The 27888-nt window shown below is 54.5% G+C and overlaps 2 protein-coding genes across 6 annotated transcripts in view; one reads left to right on the forward strand and one right to left on the reverse strand.

Moving 5' to 3' along the window:
• RRBP1 (ribosome binding protein 1) lies at positions 1-27212 on the forward strand. Of its 5 annotated transcripts, none has more exons than XM_075749477.1 (24): positions 1-159; positions 6845-7540; positions 11193-11341; positions 11575-11697; positions 12694-12846; positions 13172-13290; positions 14096-14249; positions 16141-16279; positions 16617-16804; positions 16982-17019; positions 18144-18234; positions 18937-19029; positions 19406-19498; positions 19617-19697; positions 19796-19885; positions 20323-20415; positions 21939-22010; positions 22198-22293; positions 22726-22809; positions 24089-24181; positions 25050-25133; positions 25624-25722; positions 26240-26383; positions 26668-27212. In XM_075749477.1, exons 2-24 carry the CDS (start codon positions 6865-6867, stop codon positions 26704-26706), a joined length of 2991 nt encoding a protein of 996 aa, XP_075605592.1. In that variant the 5' UTR covers positions 1-159; positions 6845-6864; the 3' UTR covers positions 26707-27212. The 5 variants fall into 5 exon arrangements, with proteins under 5 accessions (XP_075605592.1, XP_075605595.1, XP_075605593.1 ...); XM_075749478.1 differs by having other exon boundaries at positions 63-163; XM_075749479.1 differs by lacking the exon at positions 1-159 and adding an exon at positions 3963-4115.
• The window catches only part of MGME1 (mitochondrial genome maintenance exonuclease 1), a 215286-nt gene that overhangs the window by 81419 nt on the left and 105979 nt on the right, over positions 1-27888 (reverse strand). The gene's annotated exons all lie outside the window — the stretch shown is intronic.

A 27888-nucleotide genomic window follows, 5' to 3' on the forward strand; every position in this document is an offset into this window, starting at 1 on the left:
CCGTCCCGTCCCGCCCCACCGCGCTGAGTGGGCCCCGCGGCGCGGCGCGGAGCGGTGGGGCGGGACGGGGCGGGACCGCCGAGCCCGGCGAGACAGCGGCGGAAAGTGCCACGACTCCACACGGCCCCGGCGGCGAGGAGGGACCGCGACCCGGCACGGGTGGGTAAGGCGGCGGCGGTCACCCTTCCTCTCCCCTTCCCTTTCCCCTTCCCCTTCCACGCGGGGGCGTCGCCCTGTGGGACCCCCCCCCCCGCCTGCCCTCCGCTGCGAGGGGACTCCCCCCACCCGGCGCTCCCCCCACCCTCCTCCGGGCTGTCAGCAGACGTGGAGCGGGGTGGGGACACCCACACGCGGCCCCGCCGCCTCGCCCCGCCGCTCCCACGCGCGGAAGGCTGTCCCGCGTGGAACCGGGGAAGTGTGTGTGGGGGATGGGATCCTGGTTTTGGGGTCTGGACACGTTTGCGGGGAGGGGGTCGGGCGGATGAATGGCCCGCCGCGCGGCGAGGGCGGTGCGGAATGGCGGCGTGTGCGGCCGGCCGGGCCGGGCCGGGCCGGGAGGGGAGGGGAGGGGAGGGGAGGGGAGGGAGGGGCCCCGCGCCGCCGCCCCCGGCCCCGGCCCCGGCCCCTGCCCACCGCCCCCACCCCCCCCCCCCCCCGGGCATCGCCGCCCGCCCCGCAGCGCTCAAACCCATTCCCCTGCCCGAGTGGCGGCCTGATGAAATTCATTAATCTGATTAAACGCGGTTACAAAAGGTCACAGCTCTCAGGCGGTTGTACCTTTCCCCCCCCCCCGCCCTTAATTAAGCCACCCCCCCACCCCAAATCCCTCCCAGCCCTGGGAGACCCCTGGCAGTGCAGGGTCCAGCTGTACCCGAAGCATTTGGAGAGAGGCGGCAACCCCAAAAACGAAGACCCCCCACCCTGGGGTCTTTCCGAACTGGATGTCGCCAGCTTTCCCGCGGGTTGGCTGGCGGGACGCCCCGCTCTCTAACCGCCGGGGAAGCGGTCCAGCGGGGAGAGCGTGTGCCCGCACATGTGGCCAAGCACGACGGAGGAACCTCCCCACCTGAAATGTCAGCTTTCCTCTTCACAGAAGCGATGGCAGCAGCCTCCCCTCGACAGCGTCGCTGGGAAATGGCTGGAAGGGGTTGGGCGAGACGGGTCTGCTACCTGGGATGTGAACCCCAAGAAGCTGACAAGGGCCGGTGGTGAAACGCCGCTTGGGGACGGGGAGGGGAGAGAAAATTTGTAATAGCCGCCGCAGAGATTAGTCAAGCTGCAGCTGTGTTACGGTGCTAGTACGCTTTTCTTGTGTGTATATTTTTTTTTTTTTCTGCCTTTTTTTGTTGTTTTGTTACTCCAAGGCTTAGGAAGGGAGCTGGCAGCTCTGCCAAGGGCCCCGGCTGCTGCTGCCGCACTGCAAGAGCTAATGGAGCGCTAAGACACGTTCAATTAAGTCGAGCTATAACTGTTGGTGATCGGTACGGCAGCTGATCTGGAGTTGCTGCGTAGAGTAACGCAAGCTGCCGGGAGGCTGGAAATGCACAGTCACTTGTGCAGAAAACGTATTTAAACAGAGGCTGCCGGGGACACAGGCAGGATCTGCTTGCGGCACATGGGCTTTTCTCATTTGTTTTTAATTTTTGTCTCTCTCTATCGCAACAGGGCGGAGAGAGAAACTCCAGAAGAAGTATCTGGTGATTGTCTTTTATCTGCTGGCAGTGCTGCCGCCTTCTCCTGCTGCCGGGCTGCCCTGCTATCGGCAGGATCAGGCCTCCCTGTTCCCTCTCCCTCCTTTGTGCTGGAGGAACACTGTCCCCCGCCATGCCTCTGCCCTCGTGCTGCCTTTTGGTGAGGGAAGCTGCGGACCAGGGGCAGGGAAGGAGATGAGACCTTATTTCTTTGAACCGGAGGCCAGGCAGTGACCTCCCCAAACAGCGGCCGGTCCCTTAGGTGCTGCCCGCTTCTCACCCCGCTGGCCCGGGAGATTATTTTGCGTTTCAGAAAAAGCCGAAATTTCGGCCTGAAAACTTGTGTGTTAGGTCAGCCAGCTTCAACTGACTTGTGCATGCATGTTTTTGGAGGGGAGAGCTTTTTATTTAGTAGTTTGTTTTTTTTTTTAACCTGCTGGGAGGTGCTGGAGAGGAAAGGGAGCTGCAGGTGCTTCACGGGCAGGCGTTGCTGCGGGCTCTGCAGAGCCCGGCTGCACAAACCCAGTTCTCTCTTTGCTCTCTGACACCCCATCACCTCTTCTTCTACGTCTCTCTAACCTGAGATGCCACGTTGACACCATGGCAAAGTGCAAGCCTTGGATTTCAAGGGGAACAGTGTCCTGCTTGCAAAGAGCATCTTTTCCCATCTGCAGCACCTATCCAGGAGGAGATAACTTATATTTTCCTTTGGCTGTGTAAAGAAATAAGGTTTCTGTAGTTATTACACAACCTGCCTCTTCCTTTGCTCCTGCTCACCTGATGCTTGACCTGGCTGATTTAAACCAGGGTTGGTGGAGGGCCGAGTAGCAAAGATATTGAATTCCCGTGGATTTCATGGAAGTGGTCGCAGAGGGGAGGAAAGGCTGAACAGGTGGGAAGGCTCTAGCCTGGTTTTTGACACTTAGCTGTCCCTGGCAAACGTGACCACAAGACACTGAGCGTGACCCTGGTGCCGTCACTCCGTGGGTTGGTTCATCTTGGAAATTGGTGCTGAAAAACCAGTAAGACTGAGTGCTTTACTGGTTTTGCTTCCTTAGGGCAAGTTGGACTTTTGCTCAGGGCAAACAGAGGTGACTGCATGTGTGGGGTGGTGAGGGAGGTCGGGTCTTCTGGGCTGTTATCTGTGGTGTTGGGAAGTTTGATGGATAACGAGAAAAAGCCACAGGAACGGAAGAGTTGGAGCACAGCGTTTCAGCTGGCCAAGTGAAATACCACTTGCCCGTCTTAGTCCTGTTCTGGTGGTGGTGAAAAGCTTTAAGTGAACAAACTGTTTTGGGGAAGGAGTTTGCATATGGAGATATTTGATGATTTCCACAGTTTTGGCTAGGTGAGGACTAGAGGATGATCCTACTCAAGAAACTTCATGCAGGTAAATGTGCTCAGTGTTGGATGTGAATTTGATTTTTTTTTGAATGTGGACTCTGATAGCTGGTGGTGTCCCTGCACCTCTTGGGCACACAACCCTCTGCCAAAGCAGCCTGGGCATTGGATTGAAAAACACCATCGTAGGGACAAAGTCCCATGGAGGACCAGAAGGTACAGAGAGGAGGATGCTGAAGTCTTCAAGCCCCTTCAAAGCCTGGCTGTCGAGCCGAACCTACAACTGCAAAACTATCCTCTAGGCATCTATGAGCAGACAAGCAGTGGTAGCTTCGGTGCCCTATTTTTCCATGTCCTGGCTAAGGCTTTGTGCAGATGGGAAGCGTGGAGGGCTTTTCCTGCCAAAGGGCAAGGCACGCATGCTCCTGCCACCGCGCTCGCGAGGGGGACTGTGTCTCGTGCAAATCCAGAAGCAAACTTTCATCCCTTCGAAGGGCGAAGGCGGTGAGGTCAGGAAATGCCAAAGCAGAGCTTCTCTCCTGATGCTAACGCTGTGGCGTGTTGCTTCTTGCATTTATGCATCAGAAAGTTCCCAGAGGAAAACTTTTCCTTATCCCCCAAATGCCAAAGCCAGCCTGGTTTGATTTAAGCGTGCGTGGTAGCGTACAGCCTGCTGCTGTCTTTGCGCCGTCAGAGCGATAGGCTCTTCCCTGAACGAGTTGTTGGGCTGATCCGTGCCAAGTCTCAACCGCAGGAGGAACTCTACTGGTAGAACTTGCTCCTTGGAGTCAGCACTGGGTCTGCCCGGACCAGCCCCCCACCGCAGGCTGCGGGGCATGAGCATTGAGACAGGACCAAAGTTGACCTTTGCCATGATAGCACGGCTGGGAGTATTTGCTGCCCAGTTGATAACTCTCACTCTTCATTTTGGATTTTCTCCCGGCATGCCTGTCCTTGGGAAGTGCACGGGGTTTCTCTGGCCCAGGGGTGGGAGCTTGCGAATGGCCCATGCGAGCATCTCAGCTGCTTTCACGAGCTCCAGCTGCTGCGACGGCTCTTCCAGCAGGTCCACAGCTCCTCTAGGTTAGTGCTCTGGGCTGCTTTTTTCTTGTGTTTGTTTTGTTTTGGAAGGGGTGGTTGGTTTTTTGGTGGGTTTTTTTTTTTTTTCCTTTAGCTAGGAAGGATTTTAACTCTAATCTGCATCTTTATCTTTATCAGGCTGTAAAGCCTGAGAGGAGACAAGGTACAGGCAGCTTTTACTGCAGCAAGGCTGGGTGAGGCTGCCTGTGGGGGAGAGGGAGTGTGGGGCTCAAACACCCAGCCTGTAAGGGCTTCGGGGGGCACAGCAGTGCGGGATGAGGTGTGAGGCAGGCAGAGGGGTCCGACACCCCGCCACTGCGTCTGGCACTGCCATCTCACGCACCTCACTGCCCCGGTCTCTGCATCATAACGCCATCCTCTCTCATCCATCCTCTGCGTGCTGGATGCCTCTGTAGCAGAGGTTTGGGTTTTTCCCTCCATTCCCATCGTCCATGGGCTCCATCCAGCTGCTTTTGGAGGTGGCAGTAGCAGCTGGTGGGGTTGGAGCGCATTTGCCAGTGCTCGGTGATGCCCTTGCCCTAAGCTGGAGTGGCAAATTTTTATCTAAATATGAAGCCGTGGCAGTGTGAGGTCAGGAAGGGTTTGCTTTTACTGATGTGTTGGGGTCGCTGGGTCACAGGTCACCTTGTTCTGCCCCTAAAACAGCTCCTGGGTGCTTCAGTGTAGCCATAAAACCAGCACAAGGTCACGGGTATGTGTTCTCCAGCCCAACTTTTTATTTACTGCCAGGGAGAGGAAACCCAGCCCTTTTCACCCCGCAGGTTAGGAGTAATCTGTCTGTCCTGGTGGGGACCATCCCAAAGCGATGCATCTTGGTCAGAAGGGAGTGACTTGGCACCAGATGTGCTGGGATGGAGCGGGCTGAGGCCGTTTGAATCCGAAACAGCCGGGGTGGACGTGAAATAGCGATACCTGTAGTATCAGCTGGGATCTTGAGCGGTGCCCCGGGGTAGAAAGTTGGCCTTGCCAGGGGAGGCTGGTTCCAGCTGGCGTTGGCAGCCCTCCTGCCTGCCAGCTCTCTCCTGCTTTGCCTGGGATGCTGAGAGACGGGCAGGGAGAGCTGGGCTGCTGGTTAAAACATCCTTCCCTGGGCAGGTGGGTATCTCCAGTAGGAGACAGCCGCTTTGCAGCTCCTTTCAGCTCTGCACCCCCTGCTTGGGTGCTGGAGTTTTTCATTGCGCTGTTACCCCCTTGCTGCACGAGCAGCTTTTAGCTGCAGATTCGGCTGCGAGTTTGCTGCTCCGGCTGTTAGAAAGGAAAAGGCTCCAAGGTCTCTCCCTGCGAGCGCTGAGGTTTTGAAAAGATGCTGATCTCCTTAGTTTTATTCTTATTTTTGCCTCCTCCCCTTCTAGTCCCTCCCTCTGTCCTCAACCCACAACCTCTTAAAGAGGAAATTTGATAATGTTTACAGTTAAGCGTGAGGATGGGAACTTCTGATAGCTGAAGACTTTCTGCGTTTTCCTGGTTATGTTTTGAGGCACAATGATGAGAAACTGCAGCCTGGCACCTCCTGGAAGGTGCCCCTTCGCAGATTAAATGCCTGACTTCAGCATCTGGGGGTTCATGAGCCACCTCGGAGCCACGTGGAAGCGATGCCCCAATGGGAGAAACGCATGAGTGGGACAGCAGAGAAAAGATTGGCTTCAAAACTAGGGACAGGGTTCAGTTAGGAACTAAGAAGAGTGGAGATAGCAGCATCTTTCTCTGTGTGTGGATGCACCCTGCCTGCCAGATCTCGGAGCAGGCAGTGCGATCTCTGTTGCTACTCCATGTGTTATGGGTGGAGAAACTGAGGGTGGAGAGGAGGGTGGGAAGAACCCTGTGCCCAGATTGCCTGCCAGCTAATAGCAGAGGTGGAAAGAGAAGTTCTAGCACTCCCTTTGCAAGTCTCACTTGTTCCTGCGGGCATCTTTTGGAGAGATGAGATAATTAACGACCATGCTTTTTTTTTTTTTTTTTAAATTTAGTTTGAACTCATGACTTGTATGGGTATTTGCATCTCAAGGAAATGGTTGTGACGATTCTATGTGTGGCGTCTGTGCGTGCAGCATCATTGCTGGGGTGGTTCTCATCGCTGGGAGCAGCTACCCAGCGGGACACAGTCACCGCACGTCCTCCATGCCGGGCTGGGCAGAAGCCAGCAGTACTGCAGGGTGCAGGTGGCAAAGGGACAAGGCTAGGACTGCTGCAAAGCTGGGGAAAGCTCTCCTGTGCATGCTTTCTCCTTCCAGGGTGGTGTTTTATTCCAAAGTTGAGACCTGGATGTGTGTCTGGGTGCAATGAAAAGGTCAGGTGCTCCAGGGAGAGCCCAGATCTTGGCCAGCCTGCACCAAACAGTCTGAGAATGGGCTCTCTTACTGCCACAGGGCTGCAGGTATTGCCTAGGGTCGTGCAAAACCATCCCACTGGACATGTAATGGGTAGTTGCTCGTGGCTGTCTCTGATTACATCCTTGTTTTTTTCTTTCTCTTTAGTTCTTCTGGAGGTTGCTGTAGCCAGTGAAATTAGTTGCTGTGGTACGACTGGACCACTGTGCACAGGCAACGTAGTGGAGGAGCAGAAACACAGAGTGGTGTGAATCTTGAGCATTTGTCTTTTCAGCGCACGGTGCCATTTGGAGACATAGATGTCCATATGAAAGTCCCTGCTCAGAGAGACTGTTGCATGTCTTCCCCTACCCCCCCACTAACTGTTTTTCTGGTGTCTTGCAGGCACAGAAGAATAACGCAGGATGGATGTGTATGACCCTCAGACGCTGGGTGTTATGGTCTTTGGAGGTTTTATGGTGATATCAGCCATTGGGATCTTCCTGGTGTCCACCTTCTCCATGAAGGAGACATCTTATGAGGAAGCCTTGGCCAAGCAACGCAAAGAGCTTGAGAAGACCCAGCAGCAGAAAATAGAGAAAAAGAAGAAAGAGAAACCTGTTGAGAAGAAAGGAAAAGCAAAGAAAAAGGAAGAGAAACCTAATGGTAAGATCCCAGAGCAGCAGCTGACCCACGAAGTGACAGACTCTTCCAAGGATGTGGTTCTTGAGCCTGCTGTGGTGCCTGAGCCTGTAACTGTTGAGTCTCCAGTTGCAGCGGTGTCAGTGGCCCCCCAGGAAAAGGAGAAACCTGCTCCCTCACCTAAGGAGAAGAGGAAGAAGGAGAAGAAAGTGGCAAAAGTAGAGCCTGCTCCTAGCCCAGTGTTGGCTTCGCCTCCTGTCAGTGTCCCCAAAAGTTCTCCCGTCTTGGAGGTGACCCCTAAGGAGGTGCCTGTTGTTGCTGTGCCACCGGTTGGTACACAGCAAAGTGCTCCAGTCATCAGCTCCGTCAAGAAAACCGATGCTCTTCCAACCCCTGAGGAGCAGAAACATGATGGACCTGTCAAGAAGAAGACTGCATCCAAGAAGAAGAGCGAGCCAGGTAAGGCCAAATTCCTCTGCATATGTCCCCACTGAGTAAGCCAGCAGGGCATCTTGGTGCTGTTAAAACAGAGCTATTCCATTCTGAGATCTTCTTCAGCGTTGCAAACAGGGCAGCTGTGGAAAGGCTGTCTCTGGTGAGATAGACCATACACGCCAGGGGAAGGTGGGTTGAAAAAGCTTGTACTGGACTGTAGTTCACTCTGGGGGAAGTAGAGTTGAAGTCAAGAGTTTATAGACTTGTTTTCACTCTGTAATGTGTTGCCTTCTGCATCTAGTACCCCTGCTTGGTGCTTAGCTCCTTGGTCCAGCACACAGATGTTGGAGAGTTACAGGTTCCTCTCAGATTTGCTGTTGCATTGCAGGTCTCTGAGCAGATCTGTACACCAAGAATGAACGGGAGGTGAATGAACAGGAGGTGCCCCTTGTGAGACGGGGCAGCTGCCAAGGTGCTGGACATCTGGGTGGAAAGCCAAGATGAGGTGTTTTCCCCTTCCACTCCTGATTATTAAAAGCACACAGGAGCTCTACCACTCTTCTTGTACGGGGAGGTGGGTCACTGCTAGAGTTTCCTCCTTCTTCAGTGGACGTCAAAACCAGCCTACCAGAGGAGAGGGGATTGAAGGGATTTTATATTGCGGGGGATTGATCATAGGATTGTTAGAAGGAAGTGACTTTGGATATATCATAGGGAAGGGAAGAGTTGCTCATCATCATTCATACCACACTTGATTGACTCAGAGATGGAAGAGATTAAAGAAGGTGGTCCTGAACTCTCCAGGGTGTAAATAGGTGTAGGGAGGGGAGAAACAGCTCTGTAGCTGGATTCTTGCCCCTCATTGCACCAACATGAACAGTTTGGGTTTTATTTTTAGTTACGTGATAATTACAGGTACTAAAAATGTGAGTCTTTCAGACCTGTAGAAGTGTTTCCGTATGAACATGCGGGAGAAATCTCTCAGGTGTTCTCAGAGATGTGATGTGGTGTGCATAGGTTTAATTTCTTTCTTTCTTTACCAAAAAAACCCAACCAAACAAGAAGACATCTCTACTCGCTGGCCTTCTCCAGCACATCCAGGCCTAGGCTGCTGTGTAACCTGGCAGTTTCCACACCCATGTTTTGGAAGAGGGCCTGCTACTCAGCAGGACAATTTGTGGCCACTGGTCTCCAAGGTTGGGCAGCAATGGTGTTGGTGAAACTGGAGGTGACTGGTTTGGCATGTGCACGTAGGGATGCACTTCTCTAACACTGGAAAACATGGCCCTAAATCCAAGCTGTGACAGCTGAGGGAACGTGGGTGGGAGATGAACTTTTAGCACTTGTTAAGTTGGGAGGTTTTTTTGGCTGCTCCAAACATCCACTCCTTTGGGTACGAAGGATGCTGATCCTGCATGTCTGAAAAGCCAAGAGTGATGTCTTATCTCCTGTGGGATTTTTCAAAGGAAAGCTCTCGGCGGTATTTATGCCGCGAAGCTGGCTGCAGTTTGACCAAGGTATTGTGGGCAGCCTTTTAGCTGTGAGCTCTCCTCCTCAAAGGCTGAGGCAGCAAATTATCCCCGGGCAGATAAAAACCGGTGTTCAAAGACATATGCTCGGCACTGAAACAGATCACAAACCTGACAAGAGCGGCTTGGGGTATTTTTCTTTTGTGCGGTTTGTTCTTAGCCTCCTGCATTGCACAAAAACTTGCTTGCAAGTAGTTAGTGTGTACTCAGATCCCAGGTTGTTATCTGTGACAGCCGGAGCCGCGCTCTCCCATGAAACACGCGTGGGTACCCGATCTGGGCTGCAGCCTCCCAGGTGTGGAGCTCTACGCAAGGGCCATCCATGTGTCCCGTGTCCCTTTGGGTTTGAGAAGCGCCTTTTCAGACCCCTCATCGCTGCTGTGCTTTCCCATGGCAGCTTTGCCGCACGGCTGCTTCTTGTTTTGCCGCTTCCTTTGGCGAGGCGCAAGGTTTCCGACTCTGCAGATGGGCTCGGCGGCAGCGTAGGCTTCCTTCTGCCGCAGCTTGGCAGGCTGCCCCCGCTCCGTGTGCCAGCTGCAAGGTGGGGTGTGCATCGTGCCCGCCTTGTGCAAGGCTCACTTGCGCAACGCCACCAGGAGATGGGCAAAATTTCGCTTGGTGGGTCCCTCCACCCAGCGAGACGAGACCGGAGGATGTGATGTGCCGTCCTGCATCCGTGTTGTTGCCAGCATGAGTAAAGTGTGAGCCAAGCTCTCGGGGCCCGGTTGCACAAGACGGTGGAGCTGCCCCGGCTGCGCTGCTGGGAAGTGGCTGCTGCTGGTCAGACAGACTCTGCTGCTGCCAGGGCTGAACGCTGCCATCCCAAATGGATCTACCGGAAGCCGGGAGCAAACAGTGTGTGCTGGAGCTGCTGCGTCTTCCCGGGTTTTGCTGCTCTGTGGCTGTGGTGGATTGACCGTGGCTGGCTACCAGATGCCCACCCAGCTGCTCTCTCACTCCTCTACAGGATGGGGGAGAAAATAAGATGGGGAAGCTTGTGGGTCAAGATAAGAGACAGGGTAATTGCTTATCAATTACTGTCACAGACAAACCAGACTCAAATAATTTAGTTTATTTCCAGTTAAAATAGATGAGAAACAGAGACAAAATTAGAACAACTCTTTTCCTCCCCTGCCCTTCTTTCCAAGCTCAACTTCACTCCTTACCTCCTGACTCTTCTACCTTCCCTCCCTGAGTGGTGCAGGGGGATGGGGGCTGTGGTCAGTCCATAACAGCTCCTCTCTGCCACTCCTTCCTCCTCGCACCTTTCCCCTGCTCCAGCGTGGGGCCTTCCATGGGCTGCAGTCCTTCAGGGTGAACCCACTACAGTGTGGGCTCTTCTCCAGGGGCTGCAGGGGAATCCCTGCCTGCAACACCTTCTCCTCCTTCTTCTCTGACCTTGCTGCTTGGGGGGTCCAAGCTCTGTGTTCAAGAGACCCGGATGTTAACAGCTTCAGAGGCTCTGGAGCTACTGGAGTCCAAACTGCTTTTTCTTCTGGGATTTTTTAGGAAAATAAGCGCACTGGGCCATAGATACTGTGCAGGAACTCCTAAACCACTGACTGCCACCCTCTATCCATTGTGACCATGTGCACTGTGGTCCTACGACAGCATCGTGGTCCCTGATGCTCCTTGGTTTTCCTGAGTTAGCAGATGGGTAGGGAAGGGGTTGGAGTCATGTCATCCCCTTAGCAAAGAGCTGGAACAAACCTGCCTGGTGGAAGGGAGGAGATGACCTTGCTGCGCTCTGCATCACTGGCACCACTGCATGGGGTGACGTACCCCAGCAAGGTTGTATGGCAGTGCGGTCCAGCTTCTGATGCTTAACACATTTCTGCTCCTTGGCAAAGCATACCCAGCTCCTGCTGGGAATCACTCAGTTTGATGGAGGATGGTGGTACAGTGGTGGGACCAGTAGTAGAGCCAGGCAGAGGTGACAGCTGGCTCAAGAAGCACACGTGTGTGGTGAGTGTTGTCTCCAGCACTTCTCATACTGTTTTCAATTAGAGAGGTATCAAACTTGATTCTGGAAATCTGGGTGGATGCTGGTTTGAAAGGGCAATTGTAGGGTTGAAGCCAACTGAGATGATGCTACTCAGCTCTGCCGTTGACTCGAGCGGTCCCGACCCTTCCTCTCTCCTCCCTAGCACCCACGGACTCAGACGGGCCCCTCTACCTGCCCTACAAGACTCTCGTGTCCACCGTCAGCAGCATGGTGTTCAGTGAGGGGGAGGCCCAGCAGCTCATTGAGATCCTGACGGAGAAAGCAGGCATCGTCCAGGACACCTGGCACACGGTAGGGCTGCCAGCGCCGTCGTGGCCGCCTGCCGCTGGGGCTCTGCCAAGCCTCGGGAGGTGCGGAGGGGATGGAAGGCACCCTGTGTTCGGGCAGGCTGGTCCCGAGGGTCAGTCTTGGAGACTGGAGCTGAATTTTTGCCGGGAGCAGAGGGCAGGATCTTGTGTGTGTGGGGTGGAGGGGGTGGGTCTGGAGGTGGTGATCCCCACTGATGTGCCACCCTGCGCTGGCAGGCCACGCAGAAGGGTGATCCAGTTGCTGTCCTGAAACGCCAGCTGGAAGAGAAGGAGAAGCAGCTCGCCACCGAGCAGGAGGATGCGGCCGCTGCCAGAAACAAGCTGCGGGAGCTGAGCAAGGTAAGTGCCACGTGGCCTTCTGGGCATCCCCGGCATGGGCTCTGCTCATCATGGCTCACCGTGTGCCTCCTGCTCCCCACATTTCATTCCCCTTGGAGGTGAAGCCCAGGGGCCCTCTGGGCCCTTCACCTGTTTGCTGTTTTCTCTCCAAAAAGGGGAGGACATCCCTGCTTGACCTCCTCTTCTGGCCCTGATCCAGCCCAAAGAGCTGCAGGGTAGTGCCTGTTGGCAGCTGCAGGAGATGTAGGGGAAAGCCCTTCCCGTAATAGACAGCAGCTTTCTGCTGCTTTAGGGTGGCAAATAAATCCTGTCTCATCTCTTCACGGATCCCCTGAGCTGAGAAGGTGCTGATCAGTCCCTTTTTAAGGAGCCTGATCCTATATACAACCCCCTTCCCCATCTCAGCCCCCTGCCTGCACCTCTTTTTGGGTGTTGAAGTTGGAACAGACCCTGGCCATGCTGGACCTGGCACCTCCTGCCTTGGAGCCGCCAGGACCTGGCAGTGGTGAGTCCATCTACTGCAGGCAGGAGAGGAGAAGGCAAAGCCATCCCATGCACTCTGTGCTAAACCCCTGCCTGTGCAGGCAGCACAGGGCAGCGACGTGGCGTTGCCCAGCTGGCCAACAGAGCATCCCTGCCTTGGCAGGGGGTGGAGGGTGGGGGGTTTTGTTGGTTTCTTTTTTATTTTCCTGCTTAGCCTCAAACTTTCTGTGATGTTATTGATCCTGAGGTGGGGGGGGGGAAATTCCAGGCTGTCTTACTCCTTTCTCTTAGCTGGCCCAATGTGGAACAACAGTGGCATCCAGTGGCCACAGAGCCCAAAACAAAATGCAGGAGGAAATGTAAAAGTGCTAAATGGTGTAGCTGGGCATGGAGACAGCTCCGAAAGGGCTGAACTTTAAAGTCTTCTGAGCTAGGAAGCCACCAGTTTCACATTCCCTTAAAGCAGGGAAACTCGTACGCTGAGGACTAACTGTGTGACTTCTCTCCCCGAAGGAACTGGCGGCCGAGCGGGCCAAGGCAGCGGCTGTGGAGGGCAAGCTGAAGGAGCAGCTGGTTGCCCGAGAGCGGGACATTGTGGCGGTGCAGGCACGCATGCAGGCCAGCTACCAGGACCACGTCAGTGAAACGCAGCAGCTCCAGGGCAAGGTGAGGCCCACGCTGTGCTCTGCAGCTTCCTCTTCTGGCTGCCGGGTGGCTTTTGGTGGCAGACGCGTGGGCTATTGGAGAAGACTGAGATGCGCGAGGGGACCAGGGCCTCGGGGAGGGGCGAGACCCCCGCGATGCTTCTGGACTGTGGTGCTTGAGGGAGAAGAGGCACGTGGGATCGTGCTCATGGAATGTCACATTCCTGGGGGCTGTCAGCATCAGTAGACACCCCCCTGCGTTGCCAGTCCCTCTGGCTCATCGCGTGGGCTTCACATGGAGACCAAAGGGGCCGGTGGTGACATTAACCCCTGTTGGACTCCTCTAGATCCGGACCCTGCAGGAACAGCTGGAGAACGGCCCCAACACGCAGCTAGCTCGCCTGCAGCAGGAGAACTCCATCCTGAGGGACGCCCTCAACCAGGCCACCAGCCAGACAGAGAGCAAGTAAGGCCGGGGTCGGGGGCAGAACCTGGGGCTGCCCTCTGGCAAACGCTGGGGTTGGCTGTCCAGCAGGCTTGGCTACCCTCTTTCTTGAAGGTGCTTCTACAGACACCCCAACTAGCTGGAGATAGAGGAGGGAGTGAGGAAGAGCTTGCCAAATGGCTGTTAGGGGGCTGGCAGGGAAAACACGGATGTTCTTCCCAAGTGGAAGGGCAGGGGAAACCCTCTCTGCTTTGGGGTCACCTGTGCCGTTGCTTGAGCCAACAGGCAGCGGAGGCAGGGAGAGGGGACCAGAAGGCACCGTGGCACTTCTTCCCCTTAGGGGAGCTTGTACTCGCAAACTTCAGAAGAAATGCAGCTGGCTCTTTGATGGGAGTGATGCTGCACAGAACCGAGGCCTGCCTGGTGTACGCAAAACAAATAGGAGCTAGGTAGAAGAATTTCACACTCCTTTTTATAGAAAGTCTGAAATGGCTGGTGATTAACAGTGGTCAAATAATTACAGAGCAGACTCCAGCTGCTTAGAGCGCTTCCTCTTGTGTCTGGGAACACAGATCCGCTCGTCCTCTACTTCATGAGAAAGGAATGTCTCCTGCGATTGAAACGCGGCTTTTGAAAAGTGATTTGTGAACTCTTTCCACCCCCTCCCTGAAGGACCAGGCGTGTCCTAGAAACAGGCGAACACAACCATTGAGATGTTTCAAGTCTTCCATCAGGCCCACAAGAAGATGTGTTCCCCCCCCCTAGGTAACATCAGAGATGCTTGACTGGCCTGCGGGCTAAAACAACCCTGCTTCTGTTGGTGCAGGCAAAACGCTGAGCTGGCCAAGCTACGGCAGGAGTGTAACAAGCTGGTGAAAGAGCTGTCTGAGAAATCGGAGGTGCTGCAGCAAGAGGAGCAGCAGAAGAAGAGCTGGGAGATCAAAGCAACGGCCTCGGAGAAGCAGATTGAGCAGCTGCAGGTCAGGCAGGTGTTGGCAAACCCTCTCCCCTCACAGAGATGGGGCGGGCGGCTAGATTGCATGGGATCTGTGGACCTGGCCATGGGAAGAGCTTGGAGGGAGATGAGCATCCATGTTTGGAAAGCAGGATGTCTTGCAGACCCCTTAATTGCCTCCCGCCTGTTAGTTTGTCACATGCAAGGCGCTCTTGGTGCAGCATTGCCAGCAAAGCCCAGGGAGCACGATGCCCTGGTTGAAGCCATGCTTGCTCACCCGTGAAGCTCACGAGCCTGGTGTGAAGGTGGGGGGGAAGCCTAGATGGTGCACGCTGCTGGGTGGTACCCTAAGGCGAGAGAGGAAACCCGCAGGCCCCCACCAGCCTGTGCTTACGTGAACGTGAGTGCTCTCTCTCGACTCAGCTGGTTTTAAGCCCGTTGCTCTCCCTCCTTGGTGCAGGAGGTAGAGCTTGTGGCTTTTTTGGTGTCACCAGGGTGTGGCTGGGTTTGGGGTTTCAGGGGTGTTTAAAGGACACCTCTTAAGTAGAGCGTCTGAGCACACTGCTGATGGAGGAGCAGCGGCACGTTGCCAGCAGGCAGGCTGTACCCGCGCAGGGAAGAGCATCTTCTGGGGGGGGGTGGCAGCGCTCCTGCTGGGATTTGGCTAAGTCAGGGGCTGGGAGTATTGATCCTGGGTGCTCCTGACCCAGGAACTTGCACTTCTTTCCCCCAGGCGTGGCAGACAGGATGAGAGTGAGGGATGTAATGTGTCCCTCCTGCATGTGCTGTGGTCTCCGAATTGCTCTGGCCCCTTTACAAAGGGGCTGGGGTGGTGGAAAGCTTTATGTGCGCGTGCCAAAATGGTTTTGTAGAGGTGCTCCTAGAGCAAGGGGCCTTTGATATCCTTGCTTTTAATTTTTTGGGTGCCCAAGGATGCAGATCTCCTTTTGGTGGGCTGTTTTTGGCCCCTGCTGCTTTTGCAGGTGAGGAGCAAGGGGGGTGATGTGGGCACACAGCTGACGTGAAGACAGAAGCCACCTTCCTGGCTCAAAACACCACCTTCTAGCATGCTTTTAGGAGAACTTCTCAAGGGCTGTCAGCTTGCTGCACACCTTAATACTAATTAAATAAATTGCAGTAGCTGGAAGACTTTAAAGCCAGCGATGTGTTTAAGGTGCTAGGGAGAATGTGCTCCATAGTAACACCTGGAGCTCTGAGCTGAGGATATGAGGTCAAATCCTCAAAAAAACAGAGAAGTCCTGTTTTCTTGGTGATTCTGGAAGCATCACTAAGACAGAGATGGGGCTGCTGGTTTGCCTGCTTCTGTCCCCTCCATGCAAAGCAATGTTTCTCCATCTACAGGGGTGCGATTCGTACCCTCAGAGCTGCTGGTTTGCAGCACGCTCCTCGTCCTCCTCCTCTGATTTCCCCCTCAAAGCGCCTGCCTTGGTCAGGCCTCTTCCTCACTGCTTTCTAAGATGGAAAAAAAAAAAAAAAAAGTCTTCCCTGGCCCAAACCACACAGAAAATTCCTCTGCGTGTGGAAACACGTGGCTGGGTGTCTCCGTCCTGCTACGCACCGTGGCAGCACCTCTCCCTGCTGGGCTGGGGCTGTGCGTTAGGACCAGGGCTTTAAGAGGTTTTTCAGAGCTTAGCTTTCCAAAGGGGAGGATGACCATGGTCTTGGCCCAGAACTGAGACGTTCGGGTGTTGTCTGCTTCCCACTTGAGGGTTGGCAAGTGATAAAACGTGAGCGCGAGGCAAGATGCTTCATGCATAGGGGGAGCGAGGGGGAAGGATGACTTAAACCCCCCAAAGCGTAGCTTAAAAATAACATTATGCGACACACGGAGCTTTGCTTCAAGTTGGCCGGGGTGCCTGGCATGCTACGGAAAGCCTTCTCTTCCTGCTGTGCAGGCTTCCCAAAGGGAGGTGGAGGCGACGCTGCAGAAGAGGCTGGACGAAGTAAGCGACGAGCTCCGCAAAACCCAGACCAGCTACAAAAGCTTGTTAGCAGAGGCAGAAAAGGCCAAAGGACAGCAGCAAAGCATTGCTGGTGAGGACCTTGGATTGGCACAGGGAGAGCTGTGGGGCAGACTTGGTGCTTGGTGGGGCTGGTTGGAGCAGGACAAGTAGACCCAGGGATGAGTTAGGCTGCCTGGTGTCGGTGCGAGCAAAATGCAGGACTGGTCCATGGTCCTATCCTAGGATGCCACTCCAGTGCCTCTCTCCTGTGCTGTCCTGCATCCCTGCCTGCCCTTTCTGTGCCTCCTGAAAGCATCCATGGCCAAGGCTTCTTTGGCCAAAGAGTCCTGCTTGGGCAGGACAGGGAGGGGAGTCTCCAAATCTGTTTGCACCTACCTTACCGTGTTTCTCACCCCTTCCTCCCGCAGAACTGCAGGCCAAGCTGCTGAGCTCCGAAGCAGAGGTTAAAAGCAAATTGCTGGAGCTGGACAATGTGAAGGGGAAACTGCAGGATGCGAGCTCGGAGAATACAAAGCTCCTGGAGAGGATCAAATCCATCGAAGCTCTGCTGGAGGCAGGCCAGATGAGGGAGGCAGAAAAAGACAGAGACTTGCAGGTTACATGCTCATATAATTGAGGTGGGAGGAGGAGAGGGGGGTGACACAGCTCAAGCAGGTGTTTTTGCACTGTTTTACGACAGTACCTGTGTTATCTTTCCTCTGGGATGCTGCAGAAAGGGTTGACCTGTGTCACATGCCAAGGATAGGTAACGAAAGTACTTTCTCTCTTCCAGGCAGCCAATGAAGCAGAAATGAAGCAGCTGCGGTCAAGGTGGGTCTAGGTGCACGTGGAGACTGCTGTGGCACCTCTAGCTTGCTGTCTGTGTGTCCCAGGTTTCCCCAGGCGCTGAGCCCTGTGGGTGAGGGCTTCCCGCCCCGTCCGTTAGGCAGGCTTGGGGACTGCGAAGCTGGGAAGACAAGGTCAATCCTGGCCAGCACAGCTGTTTAAAATATTAACTGGCTCCAGTGCTGGCCCCAAATAACAGCCAGTCTATTCTGAAGTGAGACTGTAATTGCTGGCAGGTACATGGAGGGTGATCACTCCTGCAGAATAGGAGGTTCTGGTGGTCGTGGTGCTGGGCGTGGGATGTCTCTGATCCAAGCCTCTGCTCAAAGCTGGGCCAACCAGAGGAGGCTTTTTGGGGATGTTTCCATGCATCTCCAAGGATGGAGATTCACCACGTCTCTGGGTCCTCATTCCAGTGTTTGACAACCTCTTCCTCCCTGGTGCAGAAAGATTTCCTGGCATATAATTGGAGATGCCATGGAGTTTCCCCTGTCATGCCTCTGCATGGGGGGAGGATTTCTCAGATGCCCCCACTGCCAGCAGTCCTCTTCTAAAGGAGGGCAGCTGTTCAGTTGTCCTGGGACCCCAAGAGACTTGGGTGGTTCTTGTCAAGGACCTGAACTTTCCTTGGTCTGCTCAAGCTGAGGCTCCCCGCAGGGCAGATGGTGAATATGAGGGTGTGGAGGGAAGCTGCAGATTCTCGGGCATCTAGTCGGCAGCCCTGATTTATGGTTACTCAAGATAGTAGGACGATGTTTTCAAAATGCAGAGCTGTGGGCTATCTCAGCCTAACAAGCCGTGGACGGGAGTGTGTCCGGAGTACTCCCAGTTGTGTAAGCCAGAATTTCTGGCCTTTGGATCCGGTTACTTATTCCTCTTGTCCTGGGTGTACAGCCAGCCAGCTGCTCGCCTGCTTGTTATTGCTGATAAGCCGGTAGAAAACTAGATCCCACTCCAGCATTGCCATGGCACTCCCTCCTCCTCCCACTGCATGCAGGTCCTGGAGCAGACTGGGATAGGAAGGGCTGTGGTCCCCTTCTCGACAGCTCGCTACCCAGGAGGGAGGTGGATGGGATGCTGAGACTCACTCTTGCATCCTGCCCTTCCAGGCTCCAGGAGAAGACGGACCAGCTGTCATCCTTGGAAAGGGAAGCCACAGAGCTGCGAGAGGCAGTGGAGCAACAGAAGACAAAAAACAATGTACGTGAGTGAACCGGGCTCAGCTTTTGCTGCTCACAGTTTTTTTCCTCCAAACCCCAGATCTCTGGGGTTTGAATGACAACCCATTGTAGATGGCTACCAATGTCTCCGTGGTGCGGCCAGAGGCTCTCCCAGCCCCGCAAAGCACTGGAGGCACTGCCTCATCTGCCAGAGAGCAGGAATCCCCCTGGCAGGCTGCACAGCTTGAGCTGATGGGCTGCAGCAGGCGGTGGGCTGCCTGGATGGAGCTGTCTGTCCCCTGTTCTCTTGGGAGGTTTAGGATCTGGTAAGCCAGGGAGATCCTACCCTGGCACGGTCAAGGCAATTCCTGAGCAGGGGTCCCTCACACCTCATTGCTCCTCTACTACAAGGTGGTGTCAGTTGTGTGGAGGCAGCTTGGTCTGTGTCCTCTCCGAGCAGCTCTAGGCCTCCTGAGGGCTGCGTCTGGAGCTCCTGCCTCCATCCAGCTCTGCTCTGCTCCCTCAGAGCACCGCCTGAGCGATGTGGTGCATTGGGTCACTGCAAGGAGGGAGGGGAAGCAGGCATACATGGGCAGTGGGATGGAAGACCCTTGACAAAAGCAGTGGGGTGCTGCCCATTTTCCTGAGTGGAGGCTTTGAAATCCTCCGCAGTGCCAACAAGCAGCTTGGTGGCCTTCGGCGTGATGTGTGGCTTATTGCCCTCTATGTGTGGTCTCGGCAGGACCTTCGCGAGAAGAACTGGAAAGCCATGGAAGCATTGACCACGGTGGAGAAGGCATGTGAGGAAAAACTACTTGCTGCTACAAAAGCAAAGGTGAGCCTGGCATTTCTCTCTAGCAGTGATGCTGGTGGTGTAAGGGAAACTTTCAGCCTCCCTAAGCCACCAGAAATGCTTGCCCTGGGTTGCCTGCCTCCTCTTAGGAGTGGTGCTGGCCCAACCCTCCTGCCAGCTTCTCCAAAGTTTGTCTTGAGGACTGTATATCGCCGGTACAGGTCATGGTCAGGGAACTGGGAAGATGGGTGAACTGGAAGGGCCGTTTTTGTGGTTCTCAGCAGCAGCAGTTTGCTCTGTGGGCTGGTTTCCCCGTGCCAGCCCACCCCTGTAGGCACAGAAAAGCGGGACCGGTATTGTCAGCCTGGCCGGCAGGCGCCCAAGACCTCCATCCCATGCCAGTTTGTCCCTCTTACAGGAAGACCTGGCCCAACAGCTGGACACGCTGCAGACACGAACCAAGCAGATGCTGCTCTCTGCCCTCCCTGGAGTCACCGTGTCCTCACAGCAGGTGAGCACGGGTTTTCTCAGGCTCCCCAGAGCCTTCAGCACATGCAAAGGATAGATGTCTAAGCATCATTTTTCTTCCTTGTCCCCCCTTTTTTTTTTTTTTTTTTTCCCAAACTCAGGATTATGACACGTGGCTACAAGAGTTTAAGGAGAAGACCGTGGATGTGCTAAAGCAGCAGACAATTACAACAGAGACCCCGGTAAGTGAAGGGGCTGAAATTGGAGGAGGAAGGGAGTGCCTGAGGGTCACTTGTTTCTTTTCCTCACTTCTTTCTCCATCCCTTCCCTCTCCTTTCAGGATTCAGCACTTAAATTAAAAGAGGCAGAGGAAGCGCAAAGCACTTTACAAGCAGAATGTGAGCAATATAGAGCTATCCTGGCAGAGACGGTAAGTTGCCGCCCTTTGCACTGTGTTGGTCTTCCACAAGAAATACCTCTTGAGAGGTCTCCTGGCAGCCCAGGCTGTCCGTGGGCTCATGGTGGGCATCCCTCAGTATCCTGGGGGGCTGCCATGTGGAAGACTACTTGCCAGTGAGGCACGGGAATAGGGCAAACCTGAATTCCTAGAGCTCTTCAGCCTGATTGTGTTGGAAACCTTCCTGGTGTTGGTGGGATGTGGCACAGCGAGGGCTCTGATGAGCAGGGTGGTTGAGCCAGCCTAGGAACTGGGAGCCCCTAGCCCCACCTGGGGCACCCAATTCTGGCACCCCTTCTTTGGCCCAAATCTTTGGAGAGGTGTTGGGTATGCCAGGGCTTCCAGCCTTGACCCTGCTCAGCTTGGGAGGGCTGGAGGAGGTTTGGGCTCAGCTGAGGCTTTGCCAACAGGAAGGAATGCTGCGAGACCTGCAGAAGAGCGTGGAGGAGGAGGAGCAGGTGTGGAAAGCAAAGCTCACGGCGTCTGAAGAGGAACTCCAGAAGGTGCGTGTTTGGGGCACACCTGGGTTTGTCACTCGTGGAGCTGGACTTACAGCAGCGGAGGGGCTGTTGGCTCTAAATCGTACTGTGACCCTAAACTGTTCCTGCCAACCTGGAACTCTTGAGACACAGAGACTCTCTTCTCCCCAAATCCACCCCTCCTGTCACCAAACCATCAGACAAGAAGCCCGCCTCATGTAGAAGCTAAGGTCTCTTCCTCCTGGATCCCCCCTCCCTGCCTGGTGTGTGCCTAGACCCTGCTGGTGGAGCTGGAGGAATGGGTGGCAGCTCCCTGGTGCAGGCATGGTAGTTGGGAGACGACGTCACCACTTCAGTAATCCAAGCTCCAATACTTGGAAATCAGGCTGACCCCTCCTGGTGGGTGCTGGCTTGACGGGAGGAGAGCACGTGTGGGGCTCCCAGGCTCCCATTTTCAGAAGAACTTGGCTTGCTCTCAGAACCTGCGTTGGCCTTGGCATTTGCTGAGCCTTCAGAAAGGAGCTGAGGTCCAAGCCACGTACTGCACATAGTTTTGGGTCCAGCTGTCTGTCTAGCTCTGGGTACCGCTCTTTGTAGTTACAAAGCCAGCCGGCAGCTGCCAGAGAGTCGTTGTTGCCCAGGAGTTTGGTGAGGAGCTTGTTTCGTGAGCTCTCGTGACTTAGCTGGGGTCTATGAGAACTTGGCTGCCCGTGGCTTTTCTGCAAAGCAGACTTAAGTTATCTTCTCCCTCTTGAGTGCAGAACTGAGATGAAGCTACTTTCCGCTGTCTGGCAGCTCCCCATCCATCACGTGGGGTTTTGAAGTTAACTGGGCTTGCAGGGTTGTGGGGGAGCTCTTGTACAAGAGATCTTTGATTTCTCAGCCCGTTGCTGGCTCCTGCAGCGCCAGCACTGCTGAGGGCTGGTGTAGGATTGCACAGGGATGACGTGGCTGCTGGTGGCGTGCTGGCAGCAGGGTGTGCGTGATGGGATGAACGTTTGGTGGCTGGGGCAGGTCCCAGAGCAGTCCTGCCTCTCTGTGGAGAAGAGGTGAATTCCTCCTTTCAAAAAAATTCGGCAACCGTGGAGTCCGCTTCAAAAATCAGTCCAGGTTTAAATGCAAACCCCATGCTTTTTCTGATGGCTTGGCTTCTCTTAATAGCAAAGCCCATGACACCTCATTGGAAAGTCTACCTTGCTGCTTCCAAACCAAAGGTGCTCTCAGTAGGAAACTTGCACTGAGTCTGGTGCCAGTTTCTTGGGTGTTGAAAGCTGACTGCAGCCAGCTGAAGTCCTGCAGTCAAAAGCTGTTCCCTTGCTCTGTGATTTATGGCCTGGGCTTGTTGGATTCATCCTCCCTGGCAAGAGGAGCTCCTGCCCTGCAGGCTGTGGAGCTCCGCTTTGGTGTCAGGTCTCTTCTGCACTCGGGTACAGGCTGAAGTGGGAGAGGTGGGAGTGAAACACTGGCCAGTTTTTGGTTGAATGAAAGATGCTCAGTGTCCACGTGAGACATTGTTCATTGACTTTCTCTGATCCTTTCTGGCTTAGTCACAAGTCCAGCTGAAATCTCTTGAAGACATGGTGGAGAAGTTGAAAGCAGATCTGCAGAGCACAGATCAGGTAAGGATTTTTGGGTAACGGAGAAGGTCCCCGCGTAGGTACCAGATGGATACACACCGTGCTTGGGCTGAGTCGGGACCTGTCTCCTGACTTGCCCTGGGGAAGGCAGGCTTGGGCCATGGGATGTTTGGGAAGTGTTGGACCTCAAACAATCAACCCCCTCCTGCTTTCCTCCCCTTTAATCCAGCTAAAGGAATACACCTCTCTTCTGGAAACGCAACTGGAAAATCACTTGGAGACAGCCAGCTCCGAACGTCAAAACTATACAAAAGAAGTTGAAGTCGTAAGTGTGGTGGCCATTACCTTCTTAAATGCTTCTTTTTTCTAAGCCTGACGCACCACCCATCTTTCAGGGATTTGGGGAGTGCCCTGGGGATCTGCAGATTTGGAAAGCAGGAGAAAACAGATGGAGGTGTTGGTCTGGGTTGTAGACACCTAAAGTCAGGAGATACATTGGCAAGGTGATGGGACAGGGAGATCTGTATGGAGATGCTGTCCACTGCTCCTCGGCGGCCTGTGGGATTTCTGTGGCTCAGGTGAGATGGAGCTGTCTCATGGCCATCTCTCTCTGAGCAGGCAGCAGCAGGCAGGCTAGCAAGTGATGCCATCATGGCCTCTTTGAGAAGATGTTGCATCACAAAAAATGGCTCCAAAGGGCTCCAAACCCGACTGCACAACTGGACTTTTTTATTTTCTTTCTGTTCCTCCTTGACAGTTGAGGCAGCTCTTGTCAGAGTCCCAGGAGCAGCTGGAGGCAGCAAAGTCAGAAACGCAGAAGCAGAGCAAGGAGCTGGCCCTGGTAAGGGGGGACCCCTGGAGCTGCCCTGCTGGGACCTCGCTGCTCTGCCTGGGGCTGGTTTGCAAACCCAGCTGTGGGGCCGGCATCCTCCCTGTGGGCTTGGGGAGGGAGGCACAGCCAGCGCACAGGGAAACCCGGTGCTGCCAGGCACCAGGCTGATCCGACTTTCAGAGGGGATATTTAAGACCCAGGAGGAGATTTTTATTCACTTTCCTTTCGTCCCGTGATGGGGGTGGGAAGGAAGGGAGAGCAGCAAGGCTTGCGCAAGCTGGTGTGTAGCAGAAAAACCCAGCCACCCCACCACTGGATGCTGGTTACCCCAACATCACCCAGGGGCGGGGGTTTGGGTGCCTTAAGCATCTGTCCGTCTCCGGATGGGAGGACTGAGGCTGTGCAGCCGTGTGTAGGGGTCTCTTGGGGAGCTGAAGGATGGGGCTAGGTTCTGCAGGTCAGTGGGGTAGAGGACTGGGATATAGAGCTGACAGACCTGCCAAAACCATGAGGGCTTTTGTTTTGAAATCCGTACTTTGGTTGTGAGAGGCTCGGGACATTGTTTTTAAAACCCTTGGCAGTACCACTGGCTTGCAGAGCCACTCAGAGCGGAGCGAGCCAGGAGTATGGTTTCCCAGTTGCCGTGACTCTTCCCAGCCTTTCAGCCGCTACCATCCAGCTCGCTCAGCGAGCCGATGCAGACCCTTGCTCTCAAGGGAACATGGTGCGGGGTCATCATTAGGCTTAATCTTGTTCGATGGGCGGGCAGTTGTAAGTGTGGAACACATTTGTGTTCATCCAGCAACCTTCACTCTCTTCTGGCCAAGGCATGCCGTTAGCTTGCAGCTTGACTGCCAGTGCTGCTGTGATGCAGGATGGAGCTCTGGTAGATGGAAGGGGCGATGGTAATGGAGGGGTGGGGGCAGTGTTCAAGTAACTGCCTCCCCAGCCATCCTAGCTGTGGTTGATGGCAAAATGGGACCTGCCACCTTGCCTCAGTTGCTTTAAAACCTCAACTATGTTAATGCAGACCCTCAGCAGTGGCTTTAAACCAAGGTGCTAGGTGATCAAAGGAGAGCAGGCAAGGCACGAGCATGTTGTGCCTCAAGGTGCCCAGGTTAGGTACCACCATCCTGCATCTAGCAGAAACTGAGGTGGTTTTCCAAACGTTTCAGCTCGTGTGCAAGCAAAGAAGCCAGCAAACTTTATCTGTAGGTCCTTGTGGGTCTTGTAACTGCTGCGGTGCGGGCATGTGTAACTGAGCCAGGCTTGCTGGTCCTCCTTCCAGGTCAGGCAGCAGTTGAGTGAGATGAAGAGCCATGTACAGGATGGAGAAGTAGTGGGGTTACAAGCTGACCCAAGCGAGCCTGCGCCCCTCGAGGTTAGGGTGGTGAGACCGCTGCCCGTGGAGGCACTGACCCCTAACCATGTCCCTCGTCCTGTCTCACCGTCTCTAACCGCATGGGGAACCGCACGTGGCTTTGCTCAGGGCTGTCGCGGCTGTGTCGTCTGCCGTCCTGTGTGTTGGGGGGAAGCCAGCCCCCCCGTCCCTTCAATCATGTGTCCTCCTCCTGCTGGGAACACACCTCCAGCCGGCTTTCACCAGGCTGTTCCCCTTGGGAGCCTTCCATCATGGCATCAGGCTGGTGGGATTTTGGGGGAGGCAGGCAGGGGGTGCTGCAAGCCCTTGGGCCAACATTGCCACGCAACAGTGCCCCATTGAGTTTGATGCGTGGACCTCCTTGGAGGAAGGGGACACCCCGACAGAGCTGCACTGGGATCCCTTCCCAGGATTACAGAGGCTCCGTAAGTCTTGCTGGAGCTGGGCTGAGGGCATTAGCAGCGGCTGTTCCCGTCCAGCTAACGCCAGTGGCGGTGCTGCCACGAGCCGGGCTCTGTCTCTCTCCTTTAATCCCATTAAGTGTGGAGCCTTCTCCCAGGCATGCGGACCTGCCTGGCACATCCTCCGCTACAGGGTGCCTGTCGTCCCAGGACCCAGCCAGCACCGCCTGAGGAGCGGGCAAAATTTGGCAATGCAAATCTAAGGCCCTGGGCTCACTGTCAGCATCTTCCTGGCTTTTGTGCGGAGAGGGGATGCCGGTACCTATTGCCCTTGGGTGCCCTGGGGAAAGCTCAGTTTTCATTTCTTATGTCTAGCCCAGCTTTCTTGGCGATGTCCCTACTAGCTCATCTCTTGGGTCTTTGTTTTAAACATTATTTCTGGGTGTTTTCCCTTTTTCTCAACATAGTTGAAAACCCAGCTGGAGCAAAACGAAACGCTGGTGGAGAAGGAGCAAGTGCTGCGGCAAAAGCTGGCACTGGAGCTGGAGGAGGTAGGTGCGGGCGAAGAGGATACAAGGGTTTGCAAAGCCTTTATGGGTTTTGGCTGCTAATGAAGCCCAAGAATTAATTTGAAGGGTTTTCCCCATCCCTGTCTGCATCTCGGACATGGCTGCATTCCCTGACACATCTGAGGAACTTCTTGCAGCAGCTGTGCTAAAGCCACGTGGCATTGCTGGCCCCTCGAATCGCCCCTCTCCTGGTCCCCCCATTTTTTTTGCCAGCTCTTTCCCTTGAGGATTAAGGGCTTTAGCTGGGTTTCATGCTGCTTCTGGCGAGAAATGCCATCTTCCTGGCGGAAGCTGGATCAGCAGAAGCAATTTTTGCGTTGCGCTTGGCATCCAGCCGTCCGAGAGCGGCTGCATAACCCAACTCTTCACCAGAGGCAGACCCACCGGGGACCAGGGGCTGTATGGAGCAGGATGCGAGAGGTGCCTGCTGCTGTTAGCTTGTGTGTTTAATGAGTGTGTGTCCCCCTTCCAGGCCCAGCGCTCGGCGTGCAGTTTGCAAGCAGAGCTGGAAAAGCTGAGACTGGCTGAAAACGCAGCAGCTTCAGGCACAGAGGAGGCCCAGCATCTCAAGGTGATTTGGCTGCCCTGCTGTCCTGTGCTTCAGCCAAGACAGCAAAAGCCATGCCCGAGCAGGACTCAGGGCATGATTTATCATTCCTGGGGAATGGTGGGACAAGGTAGATGGTTTCCCTGGCAGGCAGCTCCCTGCCCGGGGCTGGCTATGAGCTCCAACATGGCTGAAGGGCAGCAGGGTGCAAGTCACTGCCACTTCATCCATGTTGACCAAGAGAAGAGCGAAGCTCTGAGCAAATGCTCTCACAGGCTGAGCTTTTCATGTTTTGGGAAACCGTTCTGCTCTCATGAGGTTGTCTCAGCCCGTGGCATCTCTGGGGAGCCAGAGTGAGCTGTAGCTGGAGGGATGATGGCTGGCCCCTCCGGCGAGGAGGGAGCTGGGTGCTTCTCTGGCTTGTGGCCACCGATGCGGCTTGGTGCAGACCTGAGTTAACCTGAGGTGTTTTGGAGGGGGTAAGGTCACTAGACAGCAAAAGGGAGGCTCAGGCAGATGCCTTCTTTTGACTCCCATGTAGGAAAGACTTGAAAAAGAAAAAAAATTAACAAAGGACCTGGGCCAAGCAGCAACCAAACTACAGGAGCTACTGAAGGTTACCCAGGACCAACTGGCCAAAGAGAGAGAAACGGTGAAGAAGTTGAAAGAACAGCTTCAGGAAACGGTACTTGTGGTGGCCGCAGACATCCCTCCCCTTGACACTGGTGGAGGCTGGGGGGGGAAGCGTGCGTCAGGCAGTGGTTTAAAACCAGAGGCAAGGTGGCACTTGCTGCCATAAACCGTCTGTGTGGCTCTTGGGAACCCTGGGACCACACAAGATGGTGGTCATGGTTCTCCCTGCCCAGAAGGCAAGACCTGGCCCATCTGTGATATGCTTTGATGCTTGAGCTGCCATGAGAATACATCTGAGACCCAGTTGAGTAATCCACCTCTGTTTTCCTTCTCCAGGGGGAAGAGGACAGTTCAAAGGAAGGGACTTCAGTTTGACAAGTCTGTGACCTAGACCTTACTGTTCAACTTACCAAAATGCCTTACACATTCCTAAAAATGAAAATATATGCTGAATTTACTGTAGATAAAAGATACAAGCCATTAGTGACCCAAAACCTAGTTTTGAAACGTAAAAAAAAAAATATATATATACAAAAAAAAACCCCCAACCAGTAAACACTGCAGGTGTATGTTTTTAAGAAAAATCTTCATAGTGTTTTGTACAACCGTTCATTCCCCAGGAAGCCATTCCGGCTGTGTCGGGGCTTCACCCTTCTGTCACGGCAGAACCCACGAATGTGTGAAAAGGGAAGACTGTGTTTGTACATCAACCGGTGCAATTATTATTATTTTTTTTTTTTTTTTTTCTTGAGTGAAAGAAGTGTGAAAGTAAGACCCACCATGGAAGGAAGCCTCTCTTTGATAGGTGGCTCTTGGCACGTATCCTTTTGTGTATTTCTGGGTGTCGATGCAATTAAAATAATTAGTGAAAAGAGCTTGTTCTTGCTTTATTTTTCTGGGTTGTTTTTGTTTGTTTTTTTTTTTTTAAGTTTGCAGGGCAGGCATGCCTTGGGGATCACTGAAGAAGGATCCTGCTTCGGCCAGGAGCAGATCCTTTATCCTCCCCCTTGCTTGCTGTACAGCAGCAGCCATCCTCCCTGTTGCTGGGTTGGTTTTTTTTTTCCCCCTCCAATATAAGCAAAGGTGAGAAACTTTTCCGCCGGTCACCCGCGTTTTCACGCTGTCGGTGCACACCGAGCTCCGGCACGGGGCTCGGCAGAGGGAGCGCCATGGGTGCAGTGGTGGCGAGGGACGCGGTGGCAGCTGGGTGTTGCGGTGGGGCTGGCGGGTCCCCTTCTGCGGGGTCAGGCCGTGCATAGGGATGGCACAGCGGGGTGAGCCACGCCAGCCCACTGGGGACCGGTCCTCTGCTTGCTTCAACTGCTGCACTCCCCTGTAATTTTGTGCCTGCGGGTGCTACGTGGCGGTGGTCCTTGGTTGCTGCCAGCCTTTCCAGCCCTCTGCTCTTCCCTTTCTTGTGGCTTGGCTTTTTAATTTTTTTCATTTTTTTTTTTTTTTCCCCCAAGCTGCTTGCTTAGGAAATGGCAGAAGCCACGTGACGGCTCGGTGCCTGTCTCCCCACAATAAAGCTGCTGAGCCTGGTGCTGAGATCAGCAG

The sequence above is a fragment of the Balearica regulorum genome, chromosome 3 (genome assembly GCF_011004875.1).
Source record: "Balearica regulorum gibbericeps isolate bBalReg1 chromosome 3, bBalReg1.pri, whole genome shotgun sequence".
NCBI classification, from domain to species: domain Eukaryota; kingdom Metazoa; phylum Chordata; class Aves; order Gruiformes; family Gruidae; genus Balearica; species Balearica regulorum.